Consider the following 23,945-nt stretch of genomic DNA (forward strand, 5'->3'; position numbering starts at 1 on the left):
TTACTGGTTCTGACAGGAATGGTAATTTAATTCAGCTGAGACAAGAGAAAACTTTGAGGGCAAAAAACAGAGTAACAGATTGGTGCATTGACTGGTACACCCTGATACAGCGTCTCGAGCACTACAGGAGGCAGAGAACAACTCTGCAGTCATTTGAACAGAAGCTTCCTTCCTCCTCTCTTCCTTATGTTATATTTGGTATTCATTCCAAACAAAAAAAAAATTAATGTTAGAGGCTCAGAAAGGCATGTTTGTGATATAAAATTACATATAACATGTAACATAATATATATTCAAGATTTCAAGGCCACTGATGTATTACAATGCAGTGGCACAAAGCAGTGCTTATCTGTACGTAGAAAACAATAGCGTAGATCAAACAGACAACCAATCCAGGATATAATATAATTCAACAAGTCGGCGAGTGATAAAAGCAGCTCTAAAATGTACAGCGCCCAGCACAAATGGTCAAAATGTATCTCTGAAAGCAATCTAACCTTGATGGTTTTCTCTGCTCTGCATTCCTCCAGAGTTAAACCAGGAGGAATAGTGTTCATGTGTGTTATATGGTGTAAAAACTACTATATTTCTTTATAAATCTACAGTTATCAGATGATGAGTATTGTCAGAGCTGGATGTTGCAAATACTATATGTACAAAAAGAAAACTGAAGGATAAGAGAGGTTGTAATGGGGAATTATTCAACAGCTAAACATGCCTGAGCAGAACATCGTGAACTGATTGGTAGTGAGTAATAGAAAGCACATCTGACACGTTTAACTGTGTCTCTGTAATCATCATTTTTGTATGACTATCAGGAAAAGTACCAGTTGAATCACACTTCTAACTCCCTTGAACTTTTCCATCTGATATAATTCAGAATTCAAAAGACAGTGATGATAGTGTTTATGAAAATACTAAGTCTACACCTAACCACTTCACAACAAGTCTTTTAAACAAAGGGGGCATCAAGAATTTTGTTTATCCAGTTGCCTTTGACATGCTTCTCCTGTCACTGATCCATGCGTTTGGCTGATCTGCTCACACTCTACCCCAGCAGCAGGTATTCTTACTGACTACAGCACAGAAGTTATAAAGATGGGGCCAGTTTCTTCTGCTGCGTAGACTCACATCTAGTGTTCCGTCCGTTAAATGAAAAGGCACTGAGGCACACAGGCAGGTGAGCAAGAGAGGAGAAAGCAAGCCAGCTCTTTATTCACCTGATCTACCTACAGAATGTCAGTGTAGATGGGGAGGGGATAAGCATCAACTCACCAACTCTGTCCATCCTGCATCACTCTGAAGAACCTATTTTATCACAAGGACATAAAAATATATGACATAAATAAGAAAATGCATGGATTTCTTGGTGCAACAATCAAGCAACCTACAAGTTATGCTAAGTCACAGGGACATTAGGGCATGTTGTTTTCTTTCCAAATGAACATAGCACAAATCAAACAAAAAAAAAAAGTTCATGTTGACTGAAAAAAGAGGGGGTGGGAAACTGCAACACGGCCCAGTAATGACATCACATTGCAAAGAGCTATTCGGAGCCGTGTAGGCCGGGTAAGTGTGGGAAGAGCCCAAATGAAACAAGCAATAAAGTCCTCAGCTGACGTCCCAGCCTTCAAACTCGTGAGACTAACCATTTCAGAAAATAACACTGACCCGTGTTACTCAAGAGAGAACCGCTAATCTTTGGACCAAGTGTGTGCGTGTGGAGAGGCACAATGGGTCCATTTGGTGTGGTTGTTAGCCCATCGCTGTACAAACTCCCCAAACCTTAAGTTTAGCTTCCAGCTAACTGCTCAGCATCTATTAAACAGATCCTCACTGCTTATCTTGCCGATTGACTCACTAATGCCTGAGCTAAAACTAAAAAAATAAAATAGGCAGTAAAGATTTCGGAGTAGCAACCAGTCTCCGCAGTTCACCAAGCAGCAGCAGTCTTGCTAGCTAACATACCGGTGATATCCTAGCTGGCTAACCATTCTACTAGCTACAGCACTGCTGCATGATTACAGTTTTATTGAGACCACACTTCTGTTCAAGACCCTCGGTGGTTGTGCTTTATGTGAAACATATTTTGCTGTCCTGTGCTGTGTCTCTCTGAGCCACATTTGAATTACTTCACTTAAGTTTCATAAGCTAACGGTGCAGTTCCTGTGTTTTTACCTTGCGTCTCCTCGTCTCAGCAGTACCACTCCAAACAAAGCATTGGTATATGACTCGAAGGTTTTGTTTCCAATTATCCACCTTATAACCGTTCACATGGGAACACCCGGCCGGACTCATGACAGACAAAACATTCAGTTTGGGTTTATAGGTGACAATAAGAAGTCTCCTGGATGATTCACTTAGCTAGCTAGCTAGCTAGCACGAACTGCCTGTCCAGAAATGGTTTCCGTTTGGAAATGGGACAATCGGTGTAGTATCCAAAATGCTCCTCGGACATCTGATAAACACGGTCTTTGATTAACTAGCCACGAATCTGTTCATGGAGTCATCTAACAGAAGAACCACTCCAGTGAAATTACTGCTCCCCTGGCTGTTATGACAGTTGCCTTTCCCATTAACGTTAGCTCCACTTCCACTCTCACGATTAGTTAGCTTTCTTTCTCTAGTTAGCCTGCTAACGTTCAACTACAGCTTCACAATGCCCGCCCAGCGTACATCGTGATTTGCCAACACAAAGACGTTACGTCACTACGTTAGTTTTACAGCAGTTTGGGTGCGTTTGGTTTGAAACCCAGCGTGTTCCGTTTCGCTGGATTTTGGACGCAACTATATGATACGCCGATGACACTGGCTTCATAATAACGCCTCCCTCTGATAGAAATCGACTAACATTCAGATAAATCCAACGACATAATCCTGAATGGTTCACACTTTATGATACATCCAAGCTTCTTGGTGAATTTTACGCTATTTTCATCACGAACCATTTTTTTCTGATTAATGTCAATCATTGTTGATTTATTATCACCTCCCCTCTCACTTGAATAACAGAATATATATCAGATTATTCATACTCATGATTATTAAAGTTTTATGTTGTTGATTGCTTTTCATGTTTGATAAGTGATGTATTGAGAAAATGAAGCAAATAGTTTTATAAAAGCATCACAAAGTCCCGTAGTATCATGTAAGGTTATGCCTAGAGAAAGTTAATTTTTATCATTAATTTAAGCCTACCACCTAGTGGTTACAAGGTGCATGTAGTTCAAAATCAAACTTTCTTTTTTTTTTTTTTTTTTTTTTTTTTTTTTTAGTTATATAATACATAATATATATTAACTAAGACTGTCATACAGTCGTGATTCATTTATTTATTTATTCATTCATTTGTTTATTCAATTGTTGACTGGATTCTAACTGACTTACTGTAATTTTTCAATAAAAAAATAATAATTTGCTTTACTTGATTTACATTTTGTGATAATTCATGGATAAAAATAATAATTTTTTGGCAATAAATGTATCACTCTGATTCAAAAACCTGTGCAAATTGTTGATTTGGCATTCCAAAAAGAAAAGAAAATGAATCTTGAATCTTGAGTATCTTGTTTTGCCTGAGATCCTTACTTTCATTAAAATGAAGTATCTTGTGTAATAGTTGAATTAGACTTAATAGAAGACGATGCCATGAGAAAAAAGCAACTCTGTGACTATCTCTTAAGAGATAGTCACATGCTGAATGCTGATGCTGAATGTCAGCAATGTCACTCAATCTACCACTCGACAAAGATGTTTAACAGTCTTATGGCTCATATTCTGATGCTATGAAACCTCCTGTTTGAGGCCAGAAGATGAGCAGTGTGTGGCAGTAAAAACAGTGGGCCCTACGCTCATTTCAAACAACAGCTCTGGATAATTTATAGTACAGAAGGTTGGGGTATCCCAACCCTCTGTTCTTGATGTTACAGTTGTAATACCAGGTGTAGGAGAAATACTGCATGTGACCACAGTCTCAGGTGTGGACCTGAAAAAGGTCATGTGGATGTCAAACTAGTTGCTCCAGATTCACTTTTTGGGTTAGCTGTTTACAGTTGCTTCATTTGATACATTGCAAGGATCTTTTTTCCCTAAATTAAGATCAAATATTGTTTGATTTATCATATAACATATTGTTTACAATTAACCAAAGTTCAAATTTGATTTGAAAAGCTAACATTTCTTTCCCAAATGCAATGCTTCAAATAAAACATATATTATAATCTAACACCATTATAATTCTGGTCATTGTACTTGAGTAAAACAGTGAGCATTTTTAGAGTAGATACCTTTTTGATGTACACCTGGGAGGGAGAAGGTGTGTTGCAAGCTTTTGGCCCAAGGTGAGTTCTTCATTATCTTCACAGAAATATCCTTTCCTTACTAACTTAAGTCCTTACTAACATCCTCCATGTATAGGGGACAGGATGCTTTAATTATGATTTCCCTTTAAACCTTGAGAAAAACTGTCGGCTGTTATTTTTGTGATTATGAATTAAAGGTTACTTTTTACGTTTGTCCACTTGGGGGCACTGCAGGTCAATATATAGTCACCATTAACGTGTCTATTTCTGAGCCCAAGTTTTGTTCTGATTTAGAGAACCAGGAGCATGACTTCATACTTTTTTTAGGTATACATAATCATTAGTAAACAGTGAGTGTTGTTTGTCATTTTAATGGGGAATTTCATTTATTCCTTTCTGCTCTGAAACAGATTGTTTTATCAAGCATCTCTTGTCATCCCTCGTTTGTGTTTGCCAACAAATGAAAGGTGTCAATCAAACTATTTTCTAGCATTTTTCGTTCAAATAGTTTTAAGTGCTTTACAGGGGTAAAAAATATGATTAAGAATATATATATATATATATATATATATATATATATATATATATATATATATATATATATATATATATATATATATATATATATATATATATATATATCCTTGTGTACATATACCTAAATCTATTCGCTCTACTTTGTGAATTATAGTTTATTATGTTCAATGTGTCATTAAATATCAAACATTTTGAATTCCTCAGTTAAACTATTGCTGTCTGGTCACACTGTCAAATTGTTGATGTGTTTGCATGGATGTGTTTGCAATGTTTTCATCCGAGGAAAAGCATGTTGACTCATAACTTAACTTTTTTTTTCTGAATAAACACTTTAAACGTGAGCGGAGCTCCCTGGTTTATTGTTTCTCTAAGCTTGTTTGTTTTGGACCTCCTGAAGAATCTGTGTGTCCGATTCTGATTTTCTCTTCACGGTGTGTGTGTCACCGTAAAAAAAGTTGAACAGTTTGATGGCCGAGGGAAAAAATACACTTCCTGTGACATTGGGCAGCGCATTCTAGTGAAATAAATCTGAGAGCTGATGTATAAATCAAGTAGGGTTATGGAAATGTGTTTTTGCAACCAGTAAAGTTTGGCATAGTGACTAATGCAAAGCCAAAGCAATACAATACGTGTATTTAAACAGTAAAAGATTATTTTAAAAAAGTTAAAGCATCAAACAAACAAAAAGACTGTACAACATTTTTTTGTTTGTTTGTTTGTTTTTTAAGGACAATTAAAATGATCGAGGTTGAAGACGAATGCAGGCATGAAATATACAGAAATGCTGTTTACTTAATAAATTACGATTGAAATTCATTAAAAAATTGAAATTAATAATGAACATTCTGGTTAAGGAATTCAGGTCTTTAATTTATGTTTAAAAGTATAAAAACTTGCAGTCCCCAATAGATTTCATCACTGAAGCTGAGCGCAACATCACACCAAGTGTCTTTGTTCTTGTCCAACCGACAGCTAATAGAAAGAAGCCAGAAGATCTGAGAGGTCCTCATTGTTCTTGAACCACTTCTCTGATGATGTGGTCTGGAGCAAGGCCATATAGTGCTTAAAATCCCCCCCAAAAAATTACAAAATCAATACAAAAACTAACAGGCAGCAAGTGTAAAGATAAAAAATAAAAAATGCTTTGCGATAGCCATACGGAGGTTGAGGTTTTTTTGTACACAGCTGGACTGTGACATTTATCAGCCTAATGACCATCAAGAGGGAAAGTTCTTCATCATTCCACTACTTGCAGGATATTTTTGTGTGACAGTTGTGTTAACCATGGCTTGCTTAGGAAGCAAAACAGGATGTTTTGAGTATTTGATTATTAGGAAATAGCCCTCTGCATATTTTGGATTGTCCCACGAGTATAAAACGGCCATTAAGGAAACACCGCACAGAGAAAGACAAATCTGGAGGAAATTTAGGCTTTCAACAGAAAAAATCTCACTGAGCCTAATCACCGGAGGCACTGTGCTTCTCTGAGAGCTGAACATTCCCTGTAAACGTAAGGATGAGAGATGGAACAGCATTGTCTGGAAGATGACTAAGCCATAATGTGCATTATAAACATCACTTTGTATGAAGCTGAATCAAAAGTGATGCAAGTGTATACACATCCCTGTACTGCCTTAAACTTGCTTTACATCATCTGACTATACATAGGAGTGTGTCTCTTTAATGTTTCATGATTCTACTTGCTAACCATAATGAAGCCAGTGTAAACTGTTGAAAACTTTGGAAAAAAAAGATGTACTGTAACCCTGGATTCTTTCTGGCCATTTGGGGGGACAAACTTTACTGGTTGCAAAAATACATTTCTATAACCCTACTTGATATATGGAAAATTTTCAGATTTATTTCACCAGACTGTGCTGCAGACTGCCACAGGAAGTGTTTTTTGCCCTTGGCCATCAAACTGTGCAACTTCTTCTGTGTCGCACACACCGTGAAGAGGAAATCAGAATCAGACACACAGATTCTTGATGAGGTCCAAAACAAACAAGCTTAGAGAAACAATACACCAGGGAGCTCCGCTCACGTTTCAAGTGTTTATTTAGAAAAGAAAAAAAAAGTTAAGTTATGAGTCAAGATGCTTTTCCTTGGATGAAAACATTGGTGAGATTCCATCCAACCATCCATACAAACAACAATTTAACAGTGTGATCAGGCTGATGAGCAATATCTTTACTGAGGAGTTCTAAATGTTCAATATTTAATGAAACATTGATCATAATAAATGATGTATTACAAAGTAGAAGTAAAATATATGTATGCATATACATACAAGGATACTTATCCAGTTTAATGGACGCTTATACAGAGTTAATTATGGGTCATGTATTGCATGATAGCAGGCTTGCTTCTCTCAGACTAAGCCCCTTGTAGAGTGCCTCCCATGAGGGCCCCCTTTTTCCTCCCTCTTCCTTTTTCTTTTCTTTTTCAGTATTGCTGCTTTTTTTTTCCTTTTGCTCAGGTCATGTTCCTGCACAGGTTTGCCTTTGTTTTGTCGATTATCTTCTGTGGTTTGAAGGTCTTGTTTGTTTTGAATATTAATATATTTCCTGTACTTTTTTTGTTGTTTCTTGTTGTAAACTACGTTTTTCATCATAGGGCAAAATTTAAAAAGTAAAAGTAAGTAGTTTGCTCCTCTTCAGATTTATTCCTTCATCACAATATATCAACTTAAAGTTCCATAAAAAAAAAATAATGTTATAATTTCAAATGTCCAAACAACCTCAGAACCAGCTGTGGACGTCAAAATGACTTTATACAAAACAAAAGCCCTCTTTCATGGTCGTTTTCGACAAAGTCTTTTGAGACTTTATATTTTACTCACCGGTCACTTTGAGGTATTGTAACACATAAGAAATGAGTGGGACAACAAATTAGCTTTCCTGGATATTTGTACTGTTGAGTTTTTTATTTATTTTTATTATTATTACTATTATTATTTTGAATGGTTGTGCACACGGACAATAGCTTAAGGTGGCTGCTAGGTGTCTTCTTGAGCAGGTGGTAAATTTCTTGAAATCTTAGCTCTTCATGACCTAAAGCTCTTTTCACTTATGGACATAACTTTTGTCTCACTGCATTTCTCTCCACCTACTATGGCCTGGTGGTTTGGAAGATATCAAGATTGCGAGTTTTGCAGAATTAGAGCCACAGCTGACAGGCAGTCATGCTGTCGCTCTCAGCCTGCCTCAACTTCCTACAAAGACAGGCTAAGTTAACATTTCCGTTGTGGCTCCTCAAGAAGACATGCTTCAAAACTTTGCTGTAAAAACAGATGGGTGACATCACAGAGACTACTTTCTTTTATTGTACAGTCTATGGAAGCGTCTCACTCTGCAATGTTCTTCTTTGATGTTTGACATGACAGACTGATTACACACCGTTGCCATCTACTGGCCTGACCTGCTTCTGTAAACATTTTCAACCATTTCTACATCGTTGTGTGAACAAAGGAATTTTCAAAACACCTCTGAATCAGTAGGTTTTTGTTTTGTTTTGTTTTGTTTTTTTGACAAAAGAGAAAGAATTTGGCTCAGAGAAATATGTTGAGTGAGGCAGTGTGAATTAGTTCATCTCAATCATCTGTGTATGGCCATTAATAGTTGCCATGGCGATGGAGACTGCTGACTGCCTCTCGTGTCAGACAGTTCATTTAATACCAAAATTAAACTGCAAGGCACCACTCAAACGCTACCTCAGTACTCACAGAGCAGCACTCTCAATTTAGCTTGCGAGCAAGTCGACTGTGCTCTAATGTAATTAAATTATAGCACCAGAGAAAACTGCTTCAAGCCTGGACATCATCATCATCAGGGCTCCATGGAAATGCTTTCCAAGAATCCTGATTGCAATGACAAACACTGATCAGTATTAGGGAAGATAAAAATTCTGGGTAAAACGCAATCATTTAGTCCGTACTGTATAATTCTGTTTGGTATTTTGCTCTGATGAAGAGGTGATGTTCTCGGTGTCTTTGATTGGCTGTGTTTTAGCATGTTTGTCAGCAGAGTTGACGAAGACACCACTACCCTGATTTTCAAAGAACTGGGTATTAGAGCTTGTAGCTTATGGGCCACGAAAGACACCATTAAATCTGAACCAGCGGACAAAAACAAGCAGTGTAATAACAGATCAAACTCAAAGCAGCCATAAAAACTTGTATGATGATAGAAATGTAGCTAGTGAAATAGCTCCTACTTTCTTCTGAGATACAACATAAATCATAAAGAAAATCCCTGCTGGTTTACACAAAATCAAATACAATGTTTGGAATACTGGCTTTGGTGGAGGCAAAGTTTTGGAGGAGACTGTTCAGGAGTGGACCCTGCTTTCCCTCTTAACTTGTGATCAATGTTTTCACAGAGTTTGGATTTCATGACCAAATGACCCCAGATGTGAATGACTAGAAAGCATTGTTTACTGAATCAAACATGTCTTGTGTGGAATGGAAAACGATAGAGCAGCTGACTGGTGACTTGGCCTTGAACAAATTCTCAAAATGTCTCTTCCAAGCAACTTCTCAAGACTCACCAATCACATGCTTAATGTTTGGCTGATCATAGCTGTCCTCTGGTATTTTGTAGGTTCTAGGAACACATTACCTAAACAAGACACTTGTTTTAGTTGGAGGATATCTCATTTAACGATGCATGGGACCAAACTGTTGGACTGTGTGAAATTGTCAGAAGAAGCATGTCAGGATTAGCAGACAGTGCGTATGCGTACATCCCCCAGGCTCTGCGCCAGAAAAGAGGTCAGTGAGCTGCCCTTTCAAGTCAACACAACAAGGCCTTTTAGGGAGTGTCCATGCTAGGCTTTAGCTGGAAGTGGCCTGGAGTTGGAAGGCCCAAGCATTGAGCATTCCCTCAAGAGTCATAATGTGTGAGTTTAATCTGAACTGCAAAAAAAAAAAAAAAACTTGACAAAGTTCATACACTGGAATTTCTGTGGAGGCAGCCTCAATGTGGAGCACTGCACACTCATTTTTTCTCACAGATGTCTTCCTGTGTCATTTTTGGAAAAGTGATGTAGACTTTGAAATTTGGTCCAACATTTGCGCTTTCAGAGCGTCTCTGATATTTGTAAGAATGGCAGCACAGGTTAGGCTTTTAGCTCAAGCTTGTGTCTAAATGCAAACTCTTTATGCTCTAACTTTAAAGATGCTGTGGGGAGGATCTGTTTTAATTGGACTCCATCACCACCTTTAGTCCAGAGTCTCATGCACACTGTCGTGAAGACCTGACTTTTAACAAATTTTCTTTGTTCAAGACAACTTTTTACTAGATAAAACTCATAGAGGTAAGGTATTTATCAACAGTTATGTAGCACTGTTGTTTAAAACGTGACAAGTAAACGTGAGTTTGTACCGTAGTTTAATAGCTGTCCATATGTGCCGCTACTGGCAGTCTGCCGCTCTAAAACATGCCTGCAGTGTGTAATGTTAGTGAATCCTGGTCATGTCCCGCAAGCGCTCATCTGCTAAGCAGAGCTAACGTCACCTCACTTTTTATTTTATTGATAGACTCAAGTTTGAACAGACCACTGCAGAATAACTGCTGCATGTGGGTTGGAATTCATGTTATCTCAAACAATTTAGCCCGTGTTTTAGCCTTTGGCTCGGGCTGTATCACTCTCCCGTTTAGCGTTCTTCTGCTTTCATGTCTTTTTTCTGTGGGACATTTAGGCTCCACTATCATGACTAAATTAATCCAAAAAATCATTTTCAGAGAAAAACACATATCTCACTACTTAACTTTATTACAGAGACGTAAGACGTGTTGTAAATCAATCCGGTCCTGCTTGACCCAACCAGGAAGCCAAGAAGTAGCATTTCAAAATAACCTATATTGGCGCTGATATTCTCATTTTAAAGTTTTGATTACAATCAGGCATTTATCTCTTAAAACTACTTAAAAACTCCTCACAGCTCCATTAAAACACCAAACTGGAAGAAAATCCTATTTTAAGCATGACACATTTACTTTTATGATTTTTTTCCAAGATGTGAAAAAAACGCTCCAGCGTCAATTGGATCATTCAGCGGTTTATTTCCAAAAAGGAATTATTAATAACTCCCATATTGTGTCTTTAAAAAAAGGAAAATTCAAACCTCTCTGCTCTTGCATTAACGGTTTCAAATTCTCTACTTACTCTTGTATCATGTTAAAATCTGACAACCTAAAATGAATCAAAGCTCTTTCACTATCAATATAACCGTAATATGAAAAACTGCAAGAGCACAGCATGTGACATCAGTAATCCTTTTATTATGTTGCCTCATAATGTTGCCGTTATTAACTTTCTGAATGAAATACAGGTGGACAACACAGTCAGAGAAAACTGAGTATCATTATCAAATGATTTACATGTCAGTGAAATATCGTACATATGAAACCTACGAGTCAATTCAAAGTGCATTCATTCATGAACATGTTCAAGCAAGAATGAAACTTTTACGTAAAAGAAAACAATAAATAGGTCAAAGTTACACAAATACGACATGATGACACATATCTATAAATGAAAAATGCTTAATTGTGATTACACTGATGTAGCGTTTACCAGGACAGAGAATATTACAACCTTCACCACAACCACACACGTCATTTCACTCACATGACAGCCTTTGTGCTTTAATAACACTTCAATTACAGACACAATGTGGATGTTATTCCAGTTAAATTTGTTTAATCATTTGTGTGGGATGTGATTACGGGTCAAAAAATGGCCTACTTTCCAGAACTAGTATAAAAGTAAGATGACAGAGCTCTCCCCATGACCCAAATGGTGAAACACCCACACCACATAATGATCTATCTGGGTCTCTTGACTCAAATCTGGGTCACGTATAGCCTATAAACTGTAGAACTTTTCAGCATAGATGTAACCCAGGCACACACTCTAGAAATTAGGGTCTGGTTATATCATTAGGATGACTTCTCAGCTGGAGGTGTGACCAAAGGAAATGTTCAATAAGCCTAGCGTCTGAATGTGAGGTAAAGCTAAGTCATAATTAGGTCTTCAGCGGCCCTGTCACGAGGGTGGTCTCGGCTGTGGTGGCTAATGAGAATTTGTCGCTGCAGTGTTTACCAGATGTGGGCACTGTGTCTGGGGAAAGGCAGGGGGGATTAGCTGCTGAATCTGTCCTTTGATGAAGATGTATAGCTCTGGGAAAAAATAGGTCAGTGAGGTTTTGATGATCAACAGGGAGGACTGTGACATTTCATGAGCTACAGCAGAGAGTGGCAGAACTCAACGCTACTGACTTGAGTTTCTAAAGGCAAATACACCTCTGATGTTGAACAGATTTATTAGGCAATGCTATTTAACCCAGGTGTCTACTCCAGACTATAAAATATTGATGTAGTCTCAGTGGCATTTGTGGTCACCATATTGAAAATGTAAACAACAAAAACTAAATTCCAGTTAATCTGGAAAAATACTATGTTGCCTCAAATGCCTGCTTCCACAGAAAAATTAAACATGTTTGAGTATGGATGAAGAATTTTGCACCGTTAGGCACAATTAGGAGTACGTCTAGCTCAACTGATAAGTAGGTGCAGCCAAAAGCCTGCTACAGTCTGTATATGGTCGATAGAAAATTAGGATGAGTCAGCATTTCCAGTTTGGCCTGCCGACTATTAGTGACTTCAAATTTTTTTACAAGGAGAGACGGACCAAGAGGAGAGAAGGAAAATCAGAAGTCTGATAGGTGGGGATACGTTAAAGCAGCCTCATTTAACGTCTTTTCATTAACTAACATGCCCCCGTATTACATATCACTCAGGGATTGAAAACTTTCACCAGCAGTCAACATGGAAAAAAAGGAAAAATAATTGAAGATAATTTAGGGAATGCCCTGGACCAGAACATAAATATATAATTGCAACTAAACAGTCAGTATGTAATAAGCTGAAATAAAAATGTTCAACATGAGTGATAAAAATGAAATTGGACTCAGAAAATCTTGAAAATCAAAGTATCACTCAGTTTACATCTAATTTCAAATTATCATCTATCAAAAACTGTTTTCTGTACATTGTTTCGTTGGGAAAATAGATCCATTTTCTCTTTCTGAACAGTAATTTCTTCAGTTCAGTGTTTTTATTAAGAGAATAAGAGACTGACAAGTTATCTGTTTGCTATAAACTTGTTACTTTAACCATTATGGAAATTAAGTTTAATTCAAGTTTATGATCTGTTTTTTAAATATATATATATATATTTTTAATACTGGATAGAATATGCAATTGAAAATGATTTTAAATCCCATATTGATGTCTCATAACATCAGGGGTCTATACGCCCACTTTGAGGACCACTGCTTTATTAGACTAAGAATAAAACACCTTGGGAATTGCTGGTTTTATTTTGATTATTTTTTTAACAAGAAGGGAAATCTCTTTTTTTTCATCTAACTTGAGAGTGAACAATAAGTGAACCTATGGGGAGCTATTTTCCAGACTAATGAGCCTTACAATTAGCACTAACAGTGTGTGTGACTAAGGCTGCATATTAAATAAGTGTCGATGAACTGAAAGGAAAGGATGACTGATATTTTCAGTCACAGTATTACATTTGCCTTTTGATAATTATGTCAATCTTCCTGTCAGTAGAATAAAAGCTTTCTGTTCTGATGTTGTTTCATGTATCACGTTCAATCGCAAAGCAGGGACATATGCAAAAAGACAAGAGGTGTGCCAAAATGGAAACACATGACCTGAATACAACCCTTCAGTGATCTATACAGTAGACGGACAGTGTTAGTCATTGCAGTCCATTAAACCTCATGTGTGCCCGTCACGCATACTGCTGTTTGCACAGGTTGCCAAGTTCCTCTCCATATGAACATGGCGTGTTGGGTCACACTTGTAGACATAGGAGGATGAATTAAGGTTTAGTCGTCAGTTGCTAGGAGGTGGCAAGTGAAGCATTTTCCCACAGCCTTTGGAGGTCAGATTGGTTTGTTTAGTGTAATAATGTATTATCTGTGGCCTATTTCACAGAAAATTAAGGTTATCAATATAGGTTGTTGTCACTTAATTCACAAATGATGACATGACAGTCCACTATTTGTCTTAAGAAATAAAAAGTGATATATGCTCAAGAAATGTGGCTGGACCACAATGTTACAAACTAAATAGTTAAATATAAATTTGAATTCATACTTTAAAGCAAGGTTGAACAGGGCTTTTATGAAGAATTCTTCATACATTTTTATTACAAAGTCTGCAAGGGATTCATCACAAATGAGCACAGCAATGAATTACCATGCACTGTTGACAATCTTATGAAGACCTAAACATTTTGATGGTTATTTCTTATTTATTTCAAATATTTAAACAAAATAGTTTTACTTTTTTACTTTTTTCTGTTTGTTTTTCTTTTGTCTGTAGGATCGTTCGTGAAGACACAAACAAAATATTTTATTAACAACCGGCCGTTGTCGTGCGACGTCATCCTGGTTGCCATGACGTACACAGCCTGCGCCGCAAAGCAGGAAGCGCAATGGCGGTGGCTCAGCCGAAGCTAGAGAAAGAAGGCGATGATTGCTCTTTGCTGCCTTTAGTTCACGACATTATCAAATGGTATGTTTGCCGACTGGTCTATATGTGTTGTGTGTCTATCCACAGCTCTGTGTGAACGGGTGTTCTCCTCGTAGAGTCGTTTAGAGTTGCTCAACCCGTTGATAGCTAAAGCTAATGCTAGCCATAAATGTAGTCGGGCTTACTGGAAAGGTAAATCTCATCATGTCACAGAACTTGTAATTGGGAGTATGCACCTATCACATGGTAGGCATAAGCCTGGTCGTGATGGAGATCCACAGTTTGAATTTAGTTTAAGATAACGTTACTTTAATGGTAGTACTGTAAGCTGGAGGTTCACACAAACTAACAACACATCATCTCTTTTTTCCCCTTCTGTACCCTTCTGTTCTGTAAGCATGGACAAGGACAGCCAGGATGTTCACCAAGAGCTTGCGAAACTAAAGTCAAGGATCCAGGAGGCTCGGGAGCAGATCTCCGCCATGCCAGGGATAGACAGCAGTCCGCAGGAGCAGCAGCTACAGCTGGCAACGCTGCGGGAGCAGGTCCGCACCAAGAACCAGCTCCTGCAGAAATACAAAAGCCTGTGCATGTTTGAAGTGCCCAAAGCATCCTGAACCCATGAGCGGGGTCACTGAACTGACAGACTTGTGATGAGAAGAGACGTTTTGTTTTTTTCTCTCACGAATGGTGCGGATTTAAGAGAAGCAGGCAGACGCATTCATCAATGTATTCTATTTATTATGTTGCACTATTATTGTGCAGAAGCTTTGTTGATATGAAAGTGTTGCCCCTGAAAAAGTTTTTTTTTGTTTGTTTTTTTTTTAGTTACTTTCCTGACTTTATTCATTAATTTCCTTGTATGTTCAAAAATGATTTATCTTTGAATATTTTTTAGTATCCCTTTTTGTAATAAAAAATCACTCTTGAACTGTTGAGCTTCCTGCCTTTGTTTTTATCCTTGTAGCCTTATTTTAGTAATAAAGCTAAAGTTACCGCTGCTTATTCCCTCCGAGAAAACACTAGTAAAGCTATATCTTATTAAATTAGGTGGTCAAATGTTGATTTTTAGTCATTTTGTAAATAAAACAGCAACCAAAAAATGTAATGTGTAAACAATATCTGGTTTAAGGAGGGTAGCTTGAAGCACTTCAGAAAGGGATTTATTTGCTTACTTTAACTCTTAGTGTTTTTAAGTTTAGGCATAAATCATCTGCATTAAATAAATGCAGTTTTAATATATTTTAGCAAAGGGATATGAACCAGTAGGAAGGAAAACTAATTTTAGGTGTACATAGACTGTAAAGTGTTTGTGTCTGTGTTATGTCTCACTTAGAAGAAAAACAGAAGAAAGCATGAGTTTATGAAAGTAGCAATTTGTTTTATTGTTTTTATGCAAAAAATGACGCAGACGTAATAAATAAACATTCAGAATTTGTTCAGTTTGCAACAAACATTCAAGTTTCACCAAGTAAAAAAATAACCAAATGTAAACTTTTCCATGCCACTCTCGGCAAGCTAACGTAGAGGCAGATTTTACAGCATTTTCAGTACTGCATTACGCAGGAGCAAAGCTACGTTTTCCTTATTTCTTACAAAAGAAATGTTTCACATTATGCCAGTGTCTCTTCTGAGGCTGAAGTCTACAGTATCAGGGCTGGTGTGCCCTGAATGCAGAAAGGCTGGCCTCCGCTCCGGTTCTTTCAGAAAGTCTCTTATGCACAGGGCAAGGAGAGCGTCAGCATATGATGCAGCCCCTCTCTTTGGCCTGACCGCCTCCTACTGCTTTCTCCTTAATGTACATCAAGTCACTGTGCACGCTGGGTCTCCGCGCAAACGGTGCCACAACACCATACGCGTTCCCGTCTTTGCACTTCTTGCTTCTGAAAGACTTTCTGTGAAGGACCTCGCTGTACTGCAGGGTAACTTTGCAATGCAGATCGGGGCTCATCTCGTTCGGCAGTTTGGCCAAAGTAAAGAGAGTCTGAAACATTTGGTCGACGTTGGTGTTCTTCTTTGCTGAGATTTCAAAGTAAGCGCAGTGCTCTTCCCCGCTGACCAATTGCTGGATCTCATCCTCCTGCACTTCGCGGTAAAAGTCTTTGTCACACTTGTTGCCGCAGATGACGAGCGGGACGTCAACGTTCTCCTTGGTTTTGTTTCTCAGGCAGGACTTTGTCTCGTAAATCTGACGCTTCAGGCGTTGCACCTCCTGGAAGGAGTCTCTGTTATCCAGGCTGAACACCAAGATGAAAACATCACCTGGAAAACACAATAATAAAAACAAAATTTAATACCCAATATTGACATTTTGGCTGCAGATATAAAACTCTGGAAACAGCAATATGTCATGGTGTTTTAAAGCTTTACTCACCAGTAAGTATTGAAAGCCTCCTCATTGCAGGGAAGGGATGGTTTCCAGATGTGTCCAAAATGTCCAGCTGGTAAACGTCTCCCCTGATGCTGTAGAATTTCCTGTGAAAGTCTTCAATAGTTGGCGTGTACTGGTCGTCAAACCTCTCGTTCAGGAACCGAGAGATGATTGCTGTCTTCCCTACTTTGGTGGAGCCCAGAATCACCATCCTGTGGCAATTCTTAGCCGGTATGTCGAACTCGTTTTCGGATGGGGACATCTTCTTAATCATACTTGCAGCAGTTGCACCCGGAGGTGGACGGTGCTGAGGCAAGGAGTGGTGTAAAATCCGTAGAGGGATGCAAGCAATCTAGCCTTGCTATCTTGCGCTCTGGAGCATGAGAGGAGCAGGCTGGCAATTTATGGGAAAAGTTTGCCGCGCCTCCCTAATGCGTCATGCGTCACGCTCCAGCTAAGCGAGCTGGAGCAAGACCCGAAATTATAATGTTACTATGGCTGTATTTGTGCGTCAGCTCTGTCCATCCCTCATTACCAGAGAATAGAGAAAATACGAGCTTGATTAGAAAGCTTCATACACATTTTTTTTGCCCCAAATAAACACTTAATGATGTAAAATATCACGCACAAGTTGCACATGGTCACCAGTAATGTGTTGATTTTTTAAAGCGTCTAACACTTTGATTTTGCATGTGTGAAATTTATCTACAGTGTATACTTGTATCAAAACAGATTGTTTTGAGTTCACCAGAAGTTACAGTGATACTGTCTGTGAGATTCGTCTTTTTCCTCAGTTTCCAAGGATCAGAAAACACACACTGTTTCAGGAGAAAGCAGATGGGAGATGAGACACTGAGACGGCGGGGTGGCGCAGCGGCACACACAAGAACAGAGGGCATGTTTAAAGGATGAGCAGGGTTTGACTGCTACTTTTCCCCACATGCTTGACTTGTGTGTCATCCTTGTGCAGTTAATTTGCTTGTTTCAGGGCATCATGCTGCAGAGGTTTGTTTTCAATTATGAAAAATTCTAATCAACCTTATTTGTTGTCGTTGTCCTCTGTTATTTTTGCTGTGAGTGGATATATTTTTCTTGTTTTCAATTTCTGTTTATCAATCTCAAGTTATTTACTTTTTGTATTATTCACGGTTGTATGAGCTATTTAGTCATTTGAAACAGCAAATAATGCTCTCAAAAGTGATAAACACAGGAAGGATTTATAGAAGTGTGGCAAATTTGATTAGGATTAAATCACAAATCGTTTAAGAGTGATGACTTTTGTTGTAGTGCAATTACATTTACATAAAAAAAACACAAACAGACCATCATCACAGACAGAAGGTAAGAGTGAATACAATTCCTGATGAAGATTAAGAAAAAAAAAACAGTTTACAATCTTAAAGTCTCCTGGGAGAATCATCCCTGTTCGAGACAAAACAGCAGAGTATTGTGAATGCAAGTAAAAGAAAAGCTTTGTAAACGTCACAAATAATAATTTAAAAAAAAGAAAAACACAGTGGCACTGCTGCTGGTGCCTAGAAGCCATCAGATCCAGTCCGTATTGACTTTCTCATATGTGTTAATTGAAGTGCCCCAAAGATAGGCTAAAGATAGAGCCACCATTTGTGACTCAAACTCTGCTTATCCACTTTGCCACCTTTACACCTTTTATATATGTTCTCACCCCTGAATCAGTGTTTGGAGAGAAAACACCTTCGTGAGGAGAAAATCAGTGTTACTCATCTCAAAGTGTCAGTACTGGTGTCGTAGGCAGGTACTTTTCCTCATCACTGTGACTTTAATGCTTGCGACATTTCAAAAGCTGTAGAGGCAAAATGTCTAAATCCTATTATCCTTTGTTTTGACATGTTTATACTTTGATTTCTTTGCGTGTGTATGTGTGAGTGTGTGTTGTCTCTAAAAGGCACAGTTAAAAATAAAAAGATGATGCAAACAAGTGTGTTCAGACCATTGAATATTTTACTACCATAAAAATTAATGGGTCAAGAAACGCATCAATCTGACCTAAGATTATCTTAGCTCATAGTTAAATATACCTCTTGCTATTTTATTGACATTTTAAAATTCATTTGTTGTTATTGAGTAATGTCTGCCTGACTTTCCAAGCTGCATCATAACTGGATTCATGACTGGAGCAACACAGGTTCAGAAGGTTGATACTTAAATTATTCATTGCTCCACTTACTTTTCTCCTCACTCCAGGGTCTTACAGTGCATGAATTTTAAAAAGTGATGTATTTTACACAATATCCACAACAGGTCAAGTGTAGTCATAAATCTTTGCCTCTATCACATGTGAAACCTAAAACTTGCTAACACTGATGACCTTTTTATTGCCCTGGATGGGGCATTGGGAATGAAATCAGATAGGTGTACTTAAGCCTGGTTGTTCAAGGCTTGAGCTGTGGGTTTGTGTAACCCAGCTGGAGCAGACCAGCCCGACACCCTTGACCATTGGTCAGAAATTAAGCCAGTGTGTTCCCAGTGATGAGTATTACAGGACACGTGCAGAATGGTTTGTTCAGCGAGGTACTATCATAACACTACCTTCAAGAAAACAATATAGAGGGAGGGGGACGTATGTTTTTTCAGCATTGAGTACGCTGCTGTTTAAGTAGGATGTGGTTGCCATCAGTATGGTCCTCTTGGTTTAGATTACATGTATAGCTATCACCATGGAAGCTGTAAAAAAGACAGCTGAAGTGGAAATGTGGGAACTAGAGTGGGCAAAGACATGCAGAAAGAGGCAATGGCAAGGAGTTGAACCAGCTTAGCTGCAACAAGGAGTATAGCCTTTGGTTGGAAAACATTGATATATAAAGTATTATTATTATTATCATTATTATTATTATTATTATTGTTGTTGTTGTTGTTATTACTAATAGTAAAATAATACTAATAATAATATTCTAATTATTATTATTGTTATTATTATTAGTTTCAGTATTATTATTAGTAGTAGTATTAGTATTAATCAAAATAAATTACACACTATGTAATTAATAGACATAATTTTCAAAACTGTTTTATAAGAATAAGTAAGAAATATTTTATTCCATGTGTATATTAAACAGAAAAAAGGAAATATATATTAATAAATTTAATTTTTTTCTTTATTGATCTTTGTGGTTTCAGCAACATTTCTTTGTGATTTCTGTCGAACCTTGAGTTCTCTTCCTTTTATACAAACACAAACACATACTTGCCTCTCTGTGAACCAGCCCAGGGTCACATCATGGCTAAACCACAAACATCCAGTCCAGTATAATTTGTCTACCTGGCACGTTATCACTCTATCCATGTCTATTCTCGTCTCCAGTTTTGAGCTGTGTTTGTGTCCCAGCCTGTCTGCTGCCTGTTCCGTTACATAGTCAGACCTCGACACAAGCACTGTCCTGGCAACGTGGCCCTCAAGCAGAGTCAACACACCAGTTGCAGCCCACTCAAGCTCCGGCCAATCATACGCATTAGTATAATTTCCTTCCCAGCAATGTTTGCTTTCATCGATTAGCAAAGAGGACAAAATGACTGGATAAAAAGGTGCTGTGCCAAATGGTGGGACACAATGCTTCTAAGCTAATATGAAAATCAAATTAAGATTCATGATTACATAAAGAGACTAAACTGGTGACAGTACATCTAATATGCCATAGTGCGCAGCATATATAGGTGCATCTTAATAAACTGAGAAAGAATTGATTTATTTTGGTCGCTCAATTCAAAAAGTGAAACTCATGTATTATATAGATTCATTAACTCGGAGTTACAATATTTTAAGTATTCATTTATCAAAGTTGTTAATGAAAAACAACAAACACTTCCAAAAAAAAAGTAGTATTACATAAGACAAAAAAGTGATTTCCAATTACAGAAATGCTGGCCCTCTAAAAAATTCATTTATATGCACTCAATATTTGGTTGGGGCTCCACTGCATCAATGGGATGTGGCATGGAGGCGGTCGGCCTGTGGCACTGCTGAGGTGCCAAGTCCTGCTGGAAGATAAAATGACCATCTTTATTAGGCTTGTCTGCAGAGAGAAGCATTAAATGCTCTAAAATCTCCTGGTAAAAGGCTGCTTTGTCTCTGGACTTAATCATTGTCAAATATATATATATATATATATATATATATATATATATATATATATATATATATATATATATATATATATATATATATATATATATATATATATTGTTGCCAAAAGTGAATCAACAAAGTATTGAGCAAAGGCTATGAATACTCATTTTGGAACAAATAAAATAACAAAGTATGGAGAAAGTGAAGTGCCAGATTCTATGTACATGACTGAGCTTTTGTGCACAGGCTACAGCTTCTGTACCTGGGGCATGTAATTTAAACACTTAACCAAAACCAGCAACCCTGTCAGAGTTTTGTAACCACCGATGGCTGGAAATGTACAGTATGTGCTCTTATTTCATAAAAAATACCAGATCGGGTTAAAAGAAGCATTTGTATGGATTTCTTTGTTGTGCTTTCACTTTCAAAATCTCTGACCTCATAAAATGACAGGTTACAAAACTCCAACAAATGAGTTGTTTTTGTGTCCGTGTAATTTGTTTACATGCCCCAGTTTGCCTACATTCAACCAAGTACAAAGCATTTGATTAAAACCAAATCTACCAGCTTGGTACAAACCTAGGGGAAAAGTGTAGTAAATGTATGTGCCTATGTCATCTCGACATCCGGTCTGTGTTCATTGGGAGAATCAAGAGACGAGACTTCTGAGAAGAGATATGGTGATAATTCCACGAAGTGACCCATTTTTCCCTGTGCAGAACTTTTAACTTTAATTCAGTGAGATTTAAATTTTCTGCTTAAGATAAAAAAGAAAGAAAATGAAAGAAACCTTGCTGTCTGAACTTGTTTGCCCTCACATGGCGTGAGACTCGGAGCTTTTGTAGAGAAACTGTTGAATGAAGCATGGGCCTGCGTTTTTCCAATACAAAGGCTTCAGGTTTCTAAGCCAATCAGAATTCTGGCCTCAGTTCACATTTCGTCTTCCAGCCACCTGCATGTTTTGATAAACCAGCAATCTGTCAGCTGTGTCATTATCAGTGACATGCAGCCTGATGTCAGACCCCCTGTTTGGTGTATATGATGAAATAGTTGATAAAATATCATGTCAAAACGGTTGTTTATGTGTTTTTCTGAATTGCTGTTTCTTCTTAAAAACAACACAAGCACAACATAAAACATAACTAGAACACTGACTGTTACTTTAGTGTTTTGGGATAATAGTTTTGGAACTCCAAGAGACCTATCAGCAGAGCGCTTTTCAGATTTCATTTCTTCAAATTAGTTTTCAAAAAAGAAATGTCTGTTGTTGATGACCCCACATAAACCGAACAGGTGAAGGTTCTGAGGGTTTTCCTTGCCTGACTTTTCTGAACTGCAGTTCCTCTGAACAGGTGGTTATTTTCATAATGGATAGAAACACAGTGAACATACAGATAAACATACTTGATTATGTAGACCTGAGGACCTGAACTCACCTCACAGGGGCATGTCGGTCTAATCAATATACATTCTCACCTCCAAAAACAAACAGGACAAGACAGTTCTGAAAACTGCCAGCCAGCCCAGCCTCACTGGTAACACAGTTCACTCTAATTGCTCCGGGAAAGACAGCCATAATTATAACAGTTAAACCCGCTGCCTTCTTTTATGCCTATTTCCAACCCAGTCTCCTGTCTATCTCCTCCTCATTATCAGTTTATTCTATCTATCCCCTATAACATCAGCCCTGCACAACCCTAATGTACAAGTGTGAACACAATGACATATTCACCTTTATCATAGTTAGTTAAAAAAAAAAAACATAATAAACATAATAATAAACATAAACATAATAATAATAACAATAACAATAATAATAATAATATTAATAATAATAATAATAATAATAATAATAATAATAATAATAATAATAATAATAATAATAATAATAATAATAATAATAATTATTATTATTATTATTATTATTATTATTATTATTATATTTTTATTTTTATTTATTTATTTATTTTTATTATTTTATTTTGACTTTTTTGTCCAGTTGAAAATATTTTAAATGGTAGTTTGCCAGTTCAGTTTTTATGTACATTAGACCAATTTATGCAAGAAGTAAACACAAGATCCTTTTATGGCACAAAAACAAACAAATAGAAAGAAATTATCACATTAACCCACACATCAAGTATCAAATAAGCATATTTTCTAAAATACAAATTACTCATATTTACAATAAAGAAATCAATCCTAAAATATCTTGTTTAAAATTAAATTTATCAATTTTATTAAGCACTTTTTACATTTATTTTTTTTAAAAATAATGGTTATAAAATTGAACAAACCTTTTAAAATGAACAAAATGTTCTTATTTTCAGGATCGGATTGATTTATGCCATGTCCAAGTCTCTATGAAAACACCACACCAGCTGACAAAGTTTAGAATTCAGAAGATAGATCTGTATTTTTCTCTGCTGAAAATAATTTATTTGATTCATTTTGCTAGACACTGAAGCCTGTCAGACAGAAAAGGGCCAGAGGGCTAGAAGAAAGCGAAACGCGAGAGTGATAGAGTGCAAGCTAAAGGCTAAAACATGGAGTTAGAGGCTAACACAGGGGCTTAAGTGTTTGTGCTCATGTTCATTACAACCCACATGCAGCAGTTATTCTGCACCGGTCTGTTCAAACTTGAGAGTCTATCAATAAAATGAAGAGTGAGGTTACGTTTGCTCTGCTTGGTAGATGACTGGCAGGACATAATGTCTGAGAGCAACGGGCTGCCAGTAGCGCTACGTATAGCCGGGTATCAAACTTTGGTAAAGACTTACAAAGTTTGCTTGATGTCATGTTTCAAACAACAGCGCTACCTAACTGTTGATAAATACCTTATCTCGGCACATCGTATCTAGTAAAATGTCACGTTTCAAACAAAATTTGTCTCAATCCAATCCCTATTTATTTTCAAAACAAACACACTCCTTGTTAAAGCCACGTCTTCGCGACAGTGTGCATGAGACTCTGGGCCAACTCTGGGTTTGTTTCTTTGTTTTGAATGCAAATAAGTGTGGCTACTGGGATGTCATAAGTATCTTATACAGCAATATGCTCTTTGCAATTGG

At 37.4% G+C, this 23,945-nt stretch overlaps 3 protein-coding genes across 5 annotated transcripts in view; 1 reads left to right on the plus strand and 2 right to left on the minus strand.

Moving 5' to 3' along the window:
* The window catches only part of usp22 (ubiquitin specific peptidase 22), a 99,222-nt gene that overhangs the window by 31,969 nt on the left and 43,308 nt on the right, over positions 1 to 23,945 (minus strand). The window contains exons 1-2 of one of the 3 annotated variants that reach the window (XM_074696849.1): positions 2,179 to 2,674; positions 1,276 to 1,308 (exon numbers count right to left, since the gene is read on the minus strand). The exons of 1 other annotated variant lie outside the window; for it this stretch is intronic. In XM_074696849.1, coding sequence (XP_074552950.1) covers positions 1,276 to 1,308; positions 2,179 to 2,298 — 153 coding nt within the window. In that variant the 5' untranslated portion in view covers positions 2,299 to 2,674. Of the gene's footprint in view, positions 1 to 1,275; positions 1,309 to 2,178; positions 2,675 to 23,945 lie in introns of those variants that run through there. One more of the 3 variants, XM_074696850.1, reaches the window with a different exon arrangement.
* med9 (mediator complex subunit 9) lies at positions 14,316 to 15,316 on the plus strand. The gene is made up of 2 exons (XM_074697121.1): positions 14,316 to 14,443; positions 14,799 to 15,316. The coding sequence occupies exons 1-2, from the start codon at positions 14,364 to 14,366 to the stop codon at positions 15,016 to 15,018; spliced, it is 300 nt and encodes a 99-aa protein (XP_074553222.1). The 5' UTR covers positions 14,316 to 14,363; the 3' UTR covers positions 15,019 to 15,316.
* rasd1 (RAS, dexamethasone-induced 1) lies at positions 15,828 to 17,133 on the minus strand. Its single transcript, XM_074696973.1, has 2 exons — positions 16,776 to 17,133; positions 15,828 to 16,663 (listed from the first exon to the last, which is right to left on the minus strand). The coding sequence occupies exons 1-2, from the start codon at positions 17,044 to 17,046 to the stop codon at positions 16,140 to 16,142; spliced, it is 795 nt and encodes a 264-aa protein (XP_074553074.1). The 5' UTR covers positions 17,047 to 17,133; the 3' UTR covers positions 15,828 to 16,139.

Source organism: Halichoeres trimaculatus, unplaced genomic scaffold (assembly GCF_033239565.1).
Source record: "Halichoeres trimaculatus isolate MK-OKI-2021-1 unplaced genomic scaffold, fHalTri1.1 fHalTri1_scaffold_20, whole genome shotgun sequence".
Taxonomy (NCBI): Eukaryota; Metazoa; Chordata; class Actinopteri; order Labriformes; family Labridae; genus Halichoeres; species Halichoeres trimaculatus.